This window comes from Schistocerca nitens, chromosome 6 (genome assembly GCF_023898315.1).
Source record: "Schistocerca nitens isolate TAMUIC-IGC-003100 chromosome 6, iqSchNite1.1, whole genome shotgun sequence".
NCBI classification, from domain to species: Eukaryota; Metazoa; Arthropoda; class Insecta; order Orthoptera; family Acrididae; genus Schistocerca; species Schistocerca nitens.
The window spans coordinates 123,905,215-123,923,600 of record NC_064619.1 but is presented as its reverse complement, the minus strand read 5'-3'; the positions used below and the strand labels follow the sequence as shown (position 1 = coordinate 123,923,600).

At 39.8% G+C, this 18,386-nt stretch overlaps 1 protein-coding gene across 1 annotated transcript in view; it reads right to left on the bottom strand.

Moving 5' to 3' along the window:
* Positions 1-18,386, bottom strand: part of LOC126263224 (piezo-type mechanosensitive ion channel component) — a 686,714-nt gene that overhangs the window by 16,264 nt on the left and 652,064 nt on the right. The window contains exons 43-44 of the mRNA XM_049960308.1: positions 9,034-9,215; positions 1,399-1,665 (exon numbers count right to left, since the gene is read on the bottom strand). Of these exons, the coding sequence (XP_049816265.1) occupies positions 1,399-1,665; positions 9,034-9,215 (449 nt within the window). The remainder of the gene's footprint in view (positions 1-1,398; positions 1,666-9,033; positions 9,216-18,386) is intronic.

Here is an 18,386-nt window from a genome sequence, read left to right as displayed (position 1 = left end):
TATGACACAGAGAGAAACATTTTTAAGTATAGACATAACACTACAGCTTTTTTACAAATTATAATCTACACAGTACAATTTTTGACACTCAGAAAGAGCACAAAACTGACAGTAATTAATACTGATCCTCAGGAAATCAAATTGTGCTTCAGAAAATGACAAAGTATGTCATAAAAAGCTACACCAAGACAACAGCTGTGATAATGGTAGGAAAAATACCCATAATGCTAGGTCAAATGAAATAATGCAAGCTGGTGATGATTACACTATACGGATGGAAACAACACACCATCCCTCTGGTACAGATAATGGAAATAATGTGTTGCATACAGAGATATCGGGAGGTGGGGCAGCTTTCAGAGGCTAGTAAGATGTAATGGAAGAAAAGAATAGAATAGAAGAGTGAATGTTCATAAACTATTTGTTCTATGAATAAAGCGGAATTAGACACTTATTTGGAGGAGGAATTGGACAGGGGGGAGCATAAGATGGTGTGCATTACTGTTATATTTTAGTATTGCCAAATCTAACTTTATCCAGATTTTCAAGCTTAATACTAGACTTATATCTTATACCCTAAACATCAGAAGGTGTGTGTGTGCCATTTAGATACTGATCTCATATAAAATAATCACAATAGCAACGAGCCTGCTTTTTCCTAATGTATACTTTTATAGTATTGATATTGTCACAATAATTGCACACATAATGGAAAATCCAGGATGGGATAATTAAAAAATGGAAAGGCTAAATCTACCAGTCACATAGAGAAGGTATTGAGTCACAGACAGGCACAGTGAAAAAGAATTCTAGAAATACTGTGTAAGAGTTGTGTTTGTGTGACTGTGTGTGAGTTTTCTACATCTGATCATAGACTAAATATGAAAGTTGAGTATTTCTAGAATTCTTTTCCACTGTGCCTATCTATGACTCAATGCCTCCTTATGTGGTGGGTAACAATCTATCCCTTCCATTTTGTTGTAATTACACAGCATTACCTATGGGTGTTCTGTCCTTGTCCAGCATGTGTTGCATAGGGTTGCCTGACCAATGAAAGTAAGATATGCACTTTGTTGTTACAAGTATCAAAATATCTAAAATGTAAGTAGTACACTCAGCTGTTTTAGATCTGGGCTTTTCAAGTACAAAAAACAGATCTAAACACAATTATTACTTCTTATGAAATGTAGTATATACCACTGTGCTGCATAATTAATTATCTCAATTTTTGAACAAGTCTGTCAAGTTCACAAATTGTAAGTTTGTGACTGACAATTTTGACACTTCAATCATTAGTGTAACTGTCAAAGTTCAGATATGTTTCCTTTTGTTATAGTACTTGAAAAAAAAATTAAAAACATTTATGAAAGGTGAAAGAATATTACGAGTTATACATACCTTTCCCATACATAAATTGCGTCACAGGTGTAGCTGTCTCCCTATTTGTAACTTTTAAAAATTTTGGAAGCACATCATGCAACACAACATAATTTTCTCCTTTGTCTCCTTTCAGCAGCTTTAGCAACTTATCAAGTTCTGGATTTCTGACATTATTTACTCGCCCCTGAATAACCCAATCCCTTGAGTCAGTGATAATTCCACTTACTGAAGGATCATTTGTGTTTCTTTTCACAGTCCACAGTAACTTCATAACAATGTCACGCTCTGAAACAAGAAAAGGAGTATCTAAAGCTTAAAAATATGTTGTTTATATTAACTAATTAGTTCCTATTCACAATTAATGAACCATTATATTTCAGTAACAAATGTAACCAACTGCAGGTGGAGACTTGTCTTCAGATTCCAGTCAAGGGCAGAACATGAAATTACGAAAGAAATTTGTCCTATATCCTTTTCAGGCTTTGTAATGGGGGTTACTATTCACCTTCCTGCCACTTATGAGACACACAGAGACAGCAATTCTAAGCTGTAACTACAAGGAGACAGAATGGTTAGTCAATACTTAGCCTCAGTAGCCAAAGTTCCAAGTACCTGTCATAATATACACTCCTGGAAATGGAAAAAAGAACACATTGACACCGGTGTGTCAGACCCACCATACTTGCTCCGGACACTGCGAGAGGGCTGTACAAGCAATGATCACACGCACGGCACAGCGGACACACCAGGAACCGCGGTGTTGGCCGTCGAATGGCGCTAGCTGCGCAGCATTTATGCACCGCCGCCATCAGTGTCAGCCAGTTTGCCATGGCATACGGAGCTCCATCGCAGTCTTTAACACTGGTAGCATGCCGCGACAGCGTGGACGTGAACCGTATGTGCAGTTGACGGACTTTGAGCGAGGGCGTATAGTGGGCATGCGGGAGGCCGGGTGGACGTACCGCCGAATTGCTCAACACGTGGGGCGTGAGGTCTCCACAGTACATCGATGTTGTCCCCAGTGGTCGGCGGAAGGTGCACGTGCCCGTCGACCTGGGACCGGACCGCAGCAACACACGGATGCACGCCAAGACCGTAGGATCCTACGCAGTGCCGTAGGGGACCGCACCGCCACTTCCCAGCAAATTAGGGACACTGTTGCTCCTGGGGTATTGGCGAGGACCATTCGCAACCGTCTCCATGAAGCTGGGCTACGGTCCAGCACACCGTTAGGCCGTCTTCCGCTCACGCCCCAACATCGTGCAGCCCGCCTCCAGTGGTGTTGCGACAGGCGTGAATGGAGGGACGAATGGAGACGTGTCATCTTCAGCGATGAGAGTCGCTTCTGCCTTGGTGCCAATGATGGTCGTATGCGTGTTTGGCGCCGTGCAGGTGAGCGCCACAATCAGGACTGCATACGACCGAGGCACACAGGGCCAACACCCGGCATCATGGTGTGGGGAGCGATCTCCTACACTGGCCGTACACCACTGGTGATCGTTGAGGGGACACTGAATAGTGCACGGTACATCCAAACCGTCATCGAACCCATCGTTCTACCATTCCTAGACCGGCAAGGGAACTTGCTGTTCCAACAGGACAATGCACGTCCGTATGTATCCCGTGCCACCCAACGTGATCTAGAAGGTGTAAGTCAACTACCCTGGCCAGCAAGATCTCCGGATCTGTCCCCCACTGAGTATGTTTGGGACTGGATGAAGCGTCGTCTCACGCGGTCTGCACGTCCAGCACGAACGCGGGTCCAACTGAGGCGCCAGGTGGAAATGGCATGGCGAGCCGTTCCACAGGATTACATCCAGCATCTCTACGATCGTCTCCATGGGAGAATAGCAGCCTGCATTGCTGCGAAAGGTGGATATACACTGTACTAGTGCCGACATTGTGCATGCTCTGTTGCCTGTGTCTATGTGCCTGTGGTTCTGTCAGTGTGATCATGTGATGTATCTGACCCCAGGAATGTGTCAATAAAGTTTCCCCTTCCTGGGACAATGAATTCACGGTGTTCTTATTTCAATTTCCAGGAGTGTATATAACAGTAAAAATAAGACTTCTAGTTTGTGGACTTATTACTCCTTTCTTAAGGAAAATTATTACATTACTACTTTTTTATCTTAATATTTCTCTTTATTTTTGATTTCTCCTTCTTTTTCACTTTCCTCCTAGCTCTTAATTGCTCTGTTCATTTCACTTCTCTTTTCTCTATCCCTTAACCCATATTTACTTCTCATACTGTTCAATTTCTCTGGACTGAAGCTGCCACCATGCTTAACTATGTACTATCTTAGATCTCCTATTGTACTCTGATGGCTTCACCATCATTTTGTCTCCATTCATCCTCACATGAGGGGGTGTCCCTTTCATCCAGCTGTCTGAATGGCCAGACCTTCCTTTCTAATTTTCCACAACTGGAGATGAACAAATATGCATCTGACACACTTCATACAGAGCTACAAATTGACTATGGTACAATAAACAAAATTATGATTGTAAATAAATAAATTTAATAATGCTCTAGATGTAAACTGCAGTAATTTCTATAAAATAAAGCTTTTTCTGTCTATGGTGAAAATTTCTCCACAAATTTTCCAAATTCCCAAGATCACATGCACTTTAATTAATCTCACTGGACTGAAGATGATACTGTGCTGACCTTCTCACTGGCTGTTAACAGTGCTCCCACCCCAGGCAACTAGCATTAAAGGAATGTGCCTCAGTTTGCAGAGGTGGTGAAGATATGGTTAGACAACATTCAGCTGAGGGCATCCTTCACTGACACTATAGTTAGACAGCATTCAGCTGAGCACCACCTTCACTGACATTAAGCAACACTAAAGGCCACAGACTACATGTACAGAGACCTTATGAAAAGTGCACAGAAACCACATATAACCTGATACAAAGTTCTTTGGACTATACAAACACCAGTAATGTGCTAGGTGAAGACTGAATGAAGGAATTCAATTACACCGAGTGTACTGAACCACAAGGTACCAACCCATGGGACAAAAGGGACAGGTCACAGCGAACTCTTTTTACATGGCTGGTATTGCTATTTTGTGGCTATAGTGCAAGATAGTTGCAGCCACCATACCAAATGAGGCTATGCCTGTTTGTGAGAGACATCTGTACGTTCTGTTCGAGGTGACAGCAGTTAACTGTGCAAGGTAGTAAGTGCCCATAATAAAGTGGCTCTACAATGTTAACGGAGCTGAATCTGTTGATCCTTATCAAAGCTGAAACTACCTGGGGGATGACATGATGGCAGTCTGACCATTTAAGGCTTCAAAGGTGACCCCTCTAGCTTTTGACTACAAAAAATAGGACGGTTGCCAACTTACATGAAGGGGTAGGGGGCAAAGCCTACCTGCTGTGACATTGGAAACAGACCACATCTTTTGCTAGAAACAGACCCGGCTTTTGCCAACAGAAGTTACATATTCTGATTCAGTCTCAACTGTCAGAAAGTAGTCCTCATTGTGTTATAAGAGGAAAGAATCATTTAAAATTTGAAGAGTCTGTAACGGTTGTTGCCATTTTGAGTAAATTAAAAACTTCTCTGAAAATGACAGCAAAGGAAATCTATTTCCATATTTTGGGTCCTCAGTACTTTACAAATAATTACAATAATCACTTTTCTCTTGGGACTTTTGTTAATGGATTGAATCACAATGGAAACTGAAGAAATTTGAAGTAAAACTGACAGCAAAAATATAAGCACATCAGTGGGTTTTTCATTGCCAACAGTTTCTGAATTTGTGGTCAGCAGGCATACTCTAATGTGTCCCGAACCTTGAGATTACAATCAGTTTTGGATAATGATGCAGCAGGAACAAAAATTTTGCCGATTACAAAGAATGAAAATGAAATACTAACAACACTGTTAGTTGTAGAAGAGTGTAGGTCCACTTTCTGAATAATGATTTGTTAGTAATTTAGGATGCTCTACAGAAAAGTCAAACTTGAGCTTGTAGTGCCTCGAGAATTTCGGTTTAAGTTCTAGAGACACTGAGTTTCCACCATCTCGAACACCTGATATTTTAAGTATGAGGGTGAGAGAGTGGAGATGTGTTTACCTCACCGCCGGTTTCTGTGTTTGTGTGTAGGATGGACGTGTATCGGGAGAATACTGCAATAGCGATGGTCGATTGGCGTGGGCAAGTGTTTGTCGCTCGTGCCATAGAAACTGTATGTCCAGCACAAGGAGCAAGCACGCCTTATTCCTTGATGGTGTAATGACTATATTTGTTGTGAACAAATGAATTATGTATTGAACTAAAGACACTTACATTTGATTTTCTAGTGTTGGACTTGCTAGAAGCAAGAACTGGTTTTTTAGTGGTTATTAAACCAAGCATATTGTAATTGTATATGTTAGTATCTAATGGTCCAAGACGGAGTTGACGTGTGAAAGCTGAATGATTACAGGAAACTTGTGAAGTTATTTTATTGTGGAGATGAAAATATAAAATAGTTGAACAAAAAGTATCCTGAGATTACAGAATAATTCAAGAGTAGAAAACAAGTCTATTTTGAAATTCCTTTAACCAGCTATAGTCTTTGGGGAAGAAGCATTTGTGAAGATCGATGCAGCCATCTGACCCCGAGAAGAAGATCGGCTGCACACAATACGTAAGTCAACTGCGAGAGACGTGCGAGTCTTGCACCCCAGTACCACACTGTCTCATGTCGTTGGAAACCATTAGAAGCTCACTAACGGAGTTGATAATTAGTTAAATGCAGCAAACTGACGCTGAAGATGACCTTTCAAACAATATATTAAGATGAAATAAAGAGTATTGGCATGAGAAAACACATCTTTTGTAGCCATGTAAAAAGAAGGTTTCTGTTATAGTGATTCTTTAAAAAAGTATTGGATCTTAAATGCATGCTAAAAAAGATGATCTTCTTTGTGCCAGCCATGCCAGACTCTGTTTTAGGAATAATATGTATTAACTTTGCAATGCCAACTTTGAACACACAGAACTATGTACATAAAGCATTAACATATTATTAAATTCATTCTGATGTCCTAGTTAGTGTGAGGATACATTCAATAAATGAAATGTATTTCCAAAGTCTTTACCTAAAGTTAGATACTTAAGAAGTTGGTTTTTAAAATGAAACAATAAGTTTAGTGTTACCAGTTACTATTTAACTTATTTCCATGATATGATTCGAAGACTTAAATCTTCATAATCAGGTGGATCTCTGTGGATTAATATGATATGTGAGATGTGTTACAACTTTGGTGTATAATAATAATAATAATAATAATAATAATAATAATAATAATAAACATCAAATGAGTCATTGAAAATATACAAAAACAGCAAAGTTTACAATTCTTGATACATAACACAACAATATATTATTCTGAATACATCACTGACTATCATGTGACAAGATCACAAATATATGGTTTTCTGAATGCTATTTATATTTTTTCCTCCAAAGCACTTCTTCTTCTGCATGTACACATGATATTTTTCTAATGTATAGAAAGGGATTTGTAAATCTTTGGCACTATCTAGTAGAGAAACAAAAACACTATTTCAGAACATGGCTATATGGAATTACTTGACTGAAAATGTGCAAATAAAATAACTAAAATAGAATGCCTCCAGTGGTCGCACTCCTTTCTCTGTTGTAATACATCACATGAAAACTGACACACTTTGTAAACAAAGACTGAGTCTAAAAGCTGATAGATGTTAAGAACATAATGAAAAACAGAAATATTATACGAAGAACATATAGCAAACCAAAACCATTATTTCAGAGTAAGTCTTAAAGTATTGTGGAGATCTTTGGTTGAATAGATGAATAGATATATTAGATTAAATATTTAAGTTGGTATATGAATCCTTTTCTGTGAAGCTTAAGCTATATAAACTTTGTACTCATTTATGTAATCAGGTGACATATTGAAAACATTAAGTGTAATAATTCTGCTGTCCACAGTGACAAAGTTATACATTTAACAATTTAGGCTGGGATTCAGAGAGAGAGGATGAAAGGAGTGATAGAAGGAGCGCAAAGCTCTGGTTATGCCAAAGCTGTGGAAGAGCATAGTTTTGGTTGTGCCAGAGTTGTGGGTCTGTTAGACTTACATCTATTACATTGTCTAACTAAGTAAATGTTGAATTAATACAATGATGAGGAATTAAGGATAGTCAGGTAAATAAACTCTTAATGATATAAACAGATACAAATTATGGATTATCAGGCCAACACGGGGTGCAAACTGTTGGCTTTCGGGTAGATCTGTTGAGTTTTGCGAGTTATGCCAAAATTGTGTGTTGTTAAGATTACAACTGTTATATGTTGTAAGTAAGTATAGGTTGAAATACTAATTGATACTGCTTTAAAAAATATGCAGATAAAATACTATTTGTAATATAAACTGATATATATACACTCAAGCTGAAGGAGGGTACAAACTGATGGCATTTTTGTAAGTAGGACCATTCCACTGTTCATATGGGAAATTCATGGAAACATAACTAATTAACATAAATCCACCTGGTGATGGAGTTTTAAATCTTTGAAGTGCATTGCAGAAATAAATTAATAGTGACTGGTAGTAAACTTGTTGTTTCACTTGATATCAGTAACACTCAAGGCAAAGCCTAAGCCAAAATGTTTGCATTTAAAGTTGTTTTTTTGCATGTTACATGTATCTTAAACTTGGTGATACACTAGCAGGTGAAACACGTCAAAGATAATATATTTCCTCTATGAAATGATGACTATATGAAAACTGTTTGTATAAAATTATGATCTGTATTAATAAATCAAACTAGCTGCAAAGGTCCACCCTCCTCATCACCCTGGCCTGGAACAGCCGTACCTTTCGTCAGGACTTTGACTATGTATAATTGCATCTGAAAACGAGGAATACTCTACATAAAAGCCTTCTCACCCCTCCCAAAATGGTATTCTATTGCCCATCCAATCTAAAAAACATTCTAGTCTATCCTATAATGCCACCCGAATAAATGAGCAATTCCAAACTATGACCAAGAACAGAGTTGAGCACGCAGTGGCAGAATGTGCTGCTCTGAGCACAGCGCATGCTGATCTCATTGGGTGCTTCACAATCTATGCCATTTGGATCTATGTCTGCCACCCTAACATCAGCTTCTCTGAAGTATAGATGGGAATTTTCCTCACAAAACAACAAACAATCCTGCAATCTTCCTGGCCTCTCTATCTCTGCTACCACATCTCCCACACCCATTTCCATGCCTGATCTCATGACCCTTACTTGCTTACTTGACTCATCCTTCAACCACACCCTCCTCTCCACAGTCTCCTCCTTCCTTTATTATATTTTCCAATGCCAGTTCGCTCCTCCATTTCATTGTGCACTGTGCACAATACCAACAATTCACTAAAGTGACTCTGCAGGTACCACATTCCTGTCCTCGAATGACTCATAAAGGACTCTCAGTTCCAAAACTTCTTAAGCATACTACTAGCAACATTTAAGCGAAAACAGTAACATGCCATAAAGACAAATAAGTAATTTGTTCAGCAATGACCTATAAATTACATGTAAGTAATCAAATATCATGACAACAATTTTAAAATGAAAACTGCAGATATACTGGAAAAAAGTCTGAAGCACACCTTCTGAAGCTTCATCAATAAGTCGCTGCTGATCTGGAGGCGAAATTCCCCATACACTTGTAGAATTTCTGTTTAATACAGCAACTGCAATATCATCGTAATTGTAAGCTGATAAAAATGTCTGAGCCGAACGATCTTTCTTGTATATGTTTACAATCTGCATGTACTCTTTTTCTTGCAACCTAGGAGATAAGACACATCACATGATTTAATATTTAATTGTATGGAACCATATTTATGAGCATAAGCTACAACCAATTTAGAAATTAATTAATTAATTAATTCATCCATCCATCCATCCATCCATCCATCCATCCATCCATCCATCATATTCTGTAGTTCCCAGGAGAGCCCTCAGGAATGTGGAACAAGTCATTGTATACATGAAAACAGACAAAGTAATCATGGAAACTTACCTGTATTAACAATAATCTACCACTCTAGGGCCTACTACTTAATGTTATTCGTGTTTATGCCAGCTAAATTCAGTCAAGTAAATCTGAAAGAAAGCTATCACTTTATAAGAAACTACTGCAGCCTCAACTATACTTTGTGTATCCTACTGTTAGATTAATATTTACAATGGTATTTTTTCAAGAAAATGTTTACCTACATCTGTCAATGCTGAATCCTATTTACAGTACATTACTACTTGTCGCACAGCTTTACAGCAAACACTCATACCTACTATGTAGTTAGCAGAACTTTTCTATTCCTTAATCTAGATAGTCTGATAATAAGTAGAACAAGTTACTAATGTGAGTTCCATGGCATGGAAGAAATGCAGCCAGCTTGGCCTCTTCCGCTGATTCACTATTGGCAAGATAGGGCATGTGCTGAAGAGGCATGGACTGAAACCAGTGTTAAGGTCTGCCTGCAAGATAGGGGGTACATTAGGCCTCATTAAAGATAACACAGGTCTCTGAATTTCTGGCATGTATGGTGTTCTGTGTGAATGTGGTGGCATTTACATAGGTCAAACCATTCACTATGTTGCCGAATGTTGTGCAGAGCATTCTACTCATAAAATATTAAACAAAGGGAACTTGGGAAGTTGGCCATGGCTGAACATTGCCTAGAAAATAGGCATAAAACAAAGTATGAATAAATGAGAGTTTTGGCTCAAACAACATTGCAGTGGTAGTCTTTTATCAAAGAAGCAGCCAAAGTCAGAATAAACAGCGACAATTTTAACAGAGACCAGGGCGACACACTTAGCAGGGCATGGGGGCCAGCTTTGGACATTGAGCAAAAGCAAAGATATACACTTGTTGTAGGGACATGGGAGTGGCATTTTCCAATGTGGCGCCAGCCATGTGGACAAGGAATGTCATTCAATTCTGTGGTACGGCAGAGCTGCTAGGAGCTGCCCAACTTGCCTTCCACACATTTGCTACTCTGGCCCTATCTATGTACACAGAACACCATGCCCGTCCTGACAATCAGTGATTTCAACTCCTGACGATGATAGCAGAGACAGCCATTGAAAGCTCGAGTGTTTTATTCAAAATGATGTGGCTTGTAAACCGAGTAGGTTTTAATTGATTACACTTAGATATTTAATTTCTGTAACTGAGTAAAGGACCACACCACTGATAATATATTTGAATATTAGAGGTTTATTTTTGCTACTCACCTCAATTAACTTACATTTTTCTACATTTAGAGCAAGCTGCCATTCATCACATCAAATATAAATTCTGTCTAAGTAATCATGTATCCTCCTACAGTCGCACCATGATGATGATTTCCCATACACTACAGTGTCATCAGCAAACAGTCACAGATTGCTGCTTACGCAGTCTATCAGATAATTTATGTATATAATAAACAAGTGATCCTATCACATTTGTTTGGGGCACTCTCGATGACACTCTCATCCCTGATGAACACTTGCCATCTAAGACAATATACTAGTTTTTGTTGCTTAAGAAGTCTTCAAGCCACCACATTTCTGGAATCCTATTCCTTATACTCTGAGCTTCGTTAAGAGTCTGTAATGAGGCACTGTGTCAAATGCTTTCTGGAAATCTAGGAATGTGGAAACTGCTTCTTGCCCTTAGTCTATGATTTGCAGGACATCATATGACAAACCAAGTTTCCCACGAGTGATGCTTTCTCAATCCATGCAGATTTGTGGACAGAAGCTTCTCTGTGCAAAGGAAATTATATTCAAATTTAGGACATGTCTAACAATTCTGCAGCAAACTGATGTTAATTATACTGGTCTGTAATTTTGCAGGTCTGCTCTTTTAACCTTCTTTCACCAGGAGACACCTGTGTTCCTTTCCATTCACTTGGGGGCTTTGCAACAAAATATTATTCATTACAAATAAAAAGCAAGAAGAGAGAAAAATCTGAAAGTCCTCTCTGTAAAACCGAATTCAGATTCCATTTTGACTTGACGAAATATTTGCTTCCACCTCTCAGCTGCTTCTCAACACCAAGGTTGCCTATTTCTGTGTCCCACATACAGGAGTCTGTGCAGCAGTTAAACAATGGTATGACTGTACAATTCTCTTGCTCTTGTATGAATTGATTTTTTAAAATGCAAAACTGAAAACTTCATCCCTTTTACTGTCTTCTGTTGCCACAGCAGACTGTCTGATAACTGATTGATTAGAAGCCTTGAGACTGCTCCGAGGTTTTACGATGGGCCAGAATTTTCTCAGGTTCCAGCAAGATCTTCCACTAATGTATGGTGGTGGAGGTAGTAGTGTGCTTTGCACATTGATCTGTTTATTTATGAACAAATCTCTACCAACTTTTGTTCGTCGGTATTTCTGCATTTTGAACTGAATGTGCAACAACTTCTGCTTCCTCAGCATTTCATGAATTTTGTTATTAAACCACGGTAGGTCTTTTCCATCCTTAACACAATTAATTGGCACAGTCTTCTCTGGAGTACAATTTACAATCAGTTTAAACTTTTGCATAAATTCCTCTACATCTGTCATAATGGAACTAGATGATTGCCTAAGTAGGATGCTAATAACTGCTTATCTACTCTTTCCAGCATAAAAACTTTCCTAGCCTTCTTCATGGATTTATCTATGATGACATCATGATCACTAGTCCCTGTCTCTGTACTAACATGGTTGGTTATGGTCAGACATGTTTGTAACTACAAGGTCTAAATATTTCCAATGCCAATGCATTGTCAAACTAGTAGCTCAAGTTAGTTCTTAGAAAATGTGTTAAGATCTACTTCACAAGATTAACCGTACCACCTCTAATGAATCCATAGATGTCCTAGTCTATACTTGATAGGTTAATGTTGCCTGCCAAATAATATTGCATGGCTGGGGTACTTCTGTACTACTGATTAACTCGAGTTCACCTAGGTCAGTTAGGCGCATCCTGATAAATTCACAATCGGGCCCTATTTTGACTTCAACAGACAATATTTTCGTCAATAGGAAAAAACACTCACCCACCTGTGTTTAACTCATCTTTTGAATGTACTTTCCATCCTTCATTAAATATTTCAGACCTTTGTGCTTCAGGTTTCAACCACTTTCAGTTCCAAGTACAAGGGTGAACCAAATATAAACTGGAATTTTTGTTTCCCATGTTTTGTTGTAATTGGAGAGTGGTATGATCTCTGATCACTATTGCTTTTGTTCCCAGTGATTGTCCTACGCAGCTAAAACATTTTCATAACATTTCTTTAGACAGAAGCACAGTGTCAGAGCAAGAGGTAGCATCGCTTGCTGCACAACGTATTATTTAATTAAGTTTCATGCATAAAAAGCACCTGAAATTTTGAAAAGGAGTGTAGTGCAGTTTGGGAGTAACACCCTGAGAAAGACTCAAGTGTATGGATGGCACAAACAGTTTTTTTTAGGACAAAAAACACTTGTGACTTCAACTTGCTGATGGAGTCTGAGGATCAGCAGGACTGAGGAGAATATTCATGCTGTGAGCCAGCTTACTGAAGATAATCGCTGAATAACAGTTGCTGAAATTGCTACCGAGGTACCGTAAGCTATGGTAGTGCTCAGGCAATCATTACTGATAATCTTGGATTTTGGAAAATTTTCATATGATGGATGCCTCTTTTCACTGCAGAGCACAAAATTTTCAAGAATTGTTCTGGACCTCACTAAAACATCCTACCTGTAGCCCGGGCTTATCACCCTATAATTTTCATTTGCTTGAACCTTTAAAGGAAGCACTTGGAGGACATAGATTTCATGATGTTATTAAAGTGTTCGTGTGCAACAGGCTGCTCTCACAGCCACATTCAGTTCACAAAAACAGGATCAAGGAATTGTTTATCCATGGGAAAAATGTGTTTCCCATGCAGGAGACTATATAGAAAAGTAAATTCCTGTGTATGAATTTTTCTGAAGGTTAAATACAGTCATATAAAAAAAAAATCTGGCTTATATCTGACTCACTCTCGTATAACTGAATATGATAGGTTTCCTGGGCAGTTGTAAATTCAGGACTTTATTACAAATGCTTCAACGAATTATTGCCAAAATTTTAACATTCATAGTGTCTTTACTTTGTACGAGATCTGATTTCATTATCTGTGTAGCAATTGGAGAGCGTTCATCAGATGACCTCAAACTATTGTCTAGCCTAAAAAGCCCATAATTGCACTGCCCAAATATGCTGCTAACCGAATAGCTGCTTCTTCAGTGGAGTGCACCGCTGACCTATCAAAAGGAGTCATTCAGTGCTCTATCCCATCACGTAGGTGCAGAAATCTGCAGCCGAGACTGACGACGAATCGACGGAGCCTCTGGCTCGGTCTCTCCAGTCAGCTCCAAACCAAAGGACTGAATCAGTTCCGGGTACTATACTGCATATTGTAAACTCTGTTCACATTCTGTGAGCAAGGCCAGCAGTCTTCATCACCTCCCCAGTTGTCCATACAAACTGAGGATGACCTCAGAACCAAAGTGACAGGCATCACTGACCACGATGTGAGCCATCACTGAGCCCCACGCTCTAAATAGGGGGGCTACCTCTGCATCTCAGGTGAGGCCACCTGGCAGACATATGAGCATACACTGGAATTCTTTCCAATCCTGGACACTATTTCCCTAAGGAGTTCCATAACTTGCTTAACAATGGGAATTCCCGATAACTAACAACCCCCCTCCCCCTCCCACATGCCTGCTCAGATCTTGCTGAAGTGTAGCCACTCGTCCACTCACAGGGTGAACGAGTGAAGCCAGATGGCCAGTTCACGCACTGACTCTCCACCACGAGCAACACAAAAGCACTATAACCTATCATTCACTCTATGGCAAGCAACGTTGCCAAATGTTGGAAATGCTGGAAAGTGCCTCGGCAGCTGAGCCTGCGGCCGAAACGGGTAACACCTGAGGTGTCCCATTTGATGTTCCAGTTTCTCAGATGCTATTACACCTTGAGGCAACAGCTTGCAGAGAGCTGACAGTCACCAACAGCATCTTCAGCTATTTGCGAACTATGGCCATCTCCTTCTGGATCCACACAAAGCGTGCATGCTACCTATCCATCCTGTTAATACAATTCAAATGAAAAAAAAGGTAAACAATACAGATGAAAACAAGCCCTGATGTCTACCAGCCGGTTGGTCTACAACTTTCAAATGGCCTGAATGTGCAATTTTGGGTGGCACAAATCCATACTACTAAAACTACGATACACTCAAAATAAGAGGGATGTTAAATGAAAATCTTAAGTATTTTTTACATTTTTATTGAACAAAAGTGGAAGGCAAATGTATCATTTTTCCAACTGTCTTTCTGTTGTTCAACACACTTCCTGCAACACACAGGAAGCACACAGATTCGTTGGGGGAAGGAGGGAGGGAGGGAGGGAGGGAGGGAGGGAGGGAGGGAGGGAGGGAGGGAGGGAGGGAGGGAGGGAGGAAATTCTTTTGGATTCGTGCGCGGCCACGTATGCACCATCTACTGCACTTCTTCATTGTGATGAAATTTCTTTCCTTCCATCGCTCTTTGAGTGGTCCAAACATGCGATAATCACTCGGTGTGAGATCTAGTGAATACAGAGTACCAAAGTGCAGGTCATCGACGGTTGCGGGTGTTGCATAGATAGCACGAAGTTGAGCAATGTCGTGTTGCAAAATGATATCTGTAATCAGAAGTCCATGTCAGTTTCATTTTATTCCGGGCCAAAGCAGACTTTTTAACATATTGGAATATAACACACTGGTGATGGTGTTCTAAGACAATACACCTTTCATCCCAAAAGAGAGTCAACAAAACCACCCCTGCAGATGGCTACATCCAGAACTTCTTGTGTTTTGGTGATAAGGAATAGCACCATTCCTGGCTTGCTCTCTTTGTTTCGGGTTGGTGATAGTACACAGGTTTCATCTCTTGTAACAGTTCTTGCAAAGAAGCCATCACCTGCTTCAAAACGCTGCAAAAGCTCTTCCCAGACATCAACACGTCGCCGTTTCAGTTCTCGAATGAGCTGCTGCGGTACCCGTCTTACATACACTTTGTGAAACTTGAACACTTCACAAATGACCTGATGTGCTGAACCACACATAATGTTCACATTTGTGGTCATTTCATCCATGGTTGCATGGTGATTTTCCATCACAATCACTTCAAATGCTGCAGGAGATCCTGTTGTCACAATGCAGTTTGCCCGACCTGGGTACTGAGCATCTGTCACGAAGTCACACCACTTTCTTCTGAACATTCTTCTCCACTCATCCACTTGCTGCAGTAATAGATGTGCATCACAATATTGGACCTTCATTCACCAACGGATTTCAATAAGTTCGAATGCTATTTTCCCTTGATGCATGTCACAGGTAGGTCAGCTATTTTGAACCGGTATTGTGGCCGTGTTTCCCTGGTCTGTAGTAGTCTGCTGCCTGTAGAGCATTCCTTGTATCACTGGTAACGGTACTGCCAACTCACAGAACAATGGTGAAAAATCTTGATTTTTAATTACACTTTTAAAGTTTTCATTTGACTTCGGTGACTTTTAGATGATGCTGAAGCTGATAGCAACAAAAAATGTGCTGAAGCTGATAGCGACAAACAATGCAAAATGACAAGCACAAACTGTTTTATGAACAGTAGCTCACTAAACTTGAGTGCACAGCACACAGGTAGACAACTAAATGTTATCCCATTCTCACGCGTTTCATTCCTTGATACAGTCTGTCAGTGAGGCCCTGTGCTTTCTATTATCCATACATGATGGGTGCTATGCCATTAATGCCACAACACTTCAGTTTGTCAAGCAGAATTTTGTGATTCACACAATATAACGCTTTGGCAAGGGCACAAAATATACCAACACTACAGTTTTTATAATTCAGCTCTGCCAGCACTTCATTTTTGAGGTCTTACATTGCTTTCTCTGTGGAGAATGTTTTATGAAGATCAAATTTATATGCAGTTAAAAACTTCTGTTAAATGACTCAGTACAGCAAGCAAAGAATTACTGACCAAAGTTTCTGGTTTCAAATTTAATACCCTTATCACCCGAGCCTTTGCATAGCAGTTGGAAACAGAGATTTATTACCTAGAGCCACAATCTTTGAGTACACAGATTACACTGCATCATAAGAGACTATTCAGCACACTTATTTATTGTTGACAGCCACTTCTCCTTATTGAGGACTGTTTTTCTAACGTAAATTACTGGAAAATTTTTTACACACTATACAATAGTCATGAAAGAACACAGATAGAATTGCACCCACTGGGGTGACAGTGAATGCCATGCTTCCCATGCTTAACATCTCTAGTTTTCCTCAGTTTTCATTCCTCCTAGATTATTATGCTGCATCAATATTAAATACACAATCGTTAATGCCTGCAGTCTCAAGATCGTACTCATCAGAGTCATCATCAGCCATTTTACATACATCGCTGAATGGAGATCTTCTCAAGAGACTTTTTCGCACATTATGATCTTTTACTCTACACACCCATGTTCTTCCTGCATGTTTTCTAACATCATTAACTCAGTTTGCCTCAGGTTGTCGTATTGGTCTTTTCTTATCTCCTGGAATTAAACAAAAATTTTCTTGGTCTGTCTTCTATCTAGTCACCTGGCTACATGTCCCACCCATCTCATTTTCACTATCTTAATTCTTTTTGTTATACCTCAACTCAAAAATATATAATGAGCAGTAGAACACTGCCTCGAGGGCAGCACTCTATTGTCCTGCCGAAGGATGAGCCACAAGGAAGTGTTACAGAGTACCTTAGATCCACGTCAGCATCATGCATCCTGGAGCCCAAGATATACAGCTCTGTGTGAGGGTATAGGTATCTTTTTTTTGAAACGCAGACAAGAGTTTGAGTACCATTTGTACTCTCCACGTGATTCTGTTGATTCTGTATAATGTGGTACTGGGTCACAAGGGGAGTGCTCATTTGTGTCCAGATCGTGGATATGTGGGAGATGGTAGGTGACTGGAGAAACAAGGCATGGGAGATCTGTTTCTGAACAAGGTTGAGTGAGTAATTTTGGCTTGTGAAGTCCTCAGTGAGACTCTTGAAATATATATGGAGGGGGACTGCTCTCACTGCAGATGTGACAGTTATGGGTGGCTAGGCTGTATGGAACAGACTTCTTTGTTTGGAATGCCTGGCATATGTCAATGGTATTGCTGGTGGTTGGCAGGTTTGATATGAACAGAGGTTCTGAAGCAGCCATCCTTGAGATGGAAATCAACACTGAGGAAAGTAGCTTGCTGGGTTGAGGACAACTAGGTGAAGCAAATGGGGGAGAACATGTTAAGGTTCTGGAGGAATGTGAAGAGGCTGTTCCCATTCTCGGTCCAGATTCAGAAGACAGCATCACTGAATCTGAACCAGGTGAAGGATTTGTGATTCTGGGTGGTTACGAAGGATCCCTCTAGAGGGAGGAAACTGCTGTCTGGTTTCAGTGATAACCATCTGCTGTAGAATCTTAGAACATATTCTAAGCTCAAACATGAGGAGTTACCCAAAACAGATTTACCTATTCCATGCCAACCAGCAAGGATTTTGAAAAAAATTGATAGTACGAATCCTGGCTTACAAATTTCTCATATGACACACTGAAAGTCATGGATCTAGGCAGTTGGGTAGAAGTAGTGTATCTTCACCTCTGAAAAGCATTCAACACAATATTACACCCACACTCTTATGAACAAGACAACAATAAAATGGCATTACATATGAAATTTATTAATGGATTGAGGTTTAATTGGGAGGGAGGATAAAGCATATATTTCATATGGAGAGTCGTCAACAGAAGTAGAATATGATTTTAAAGTTGTCGAAATATTGACCACTTGGTTCAAATGTACAGAAATGATGATTCATGATTGGAATCAGTCAACTCGTACAAATACCTGGGTGAAGCAATTT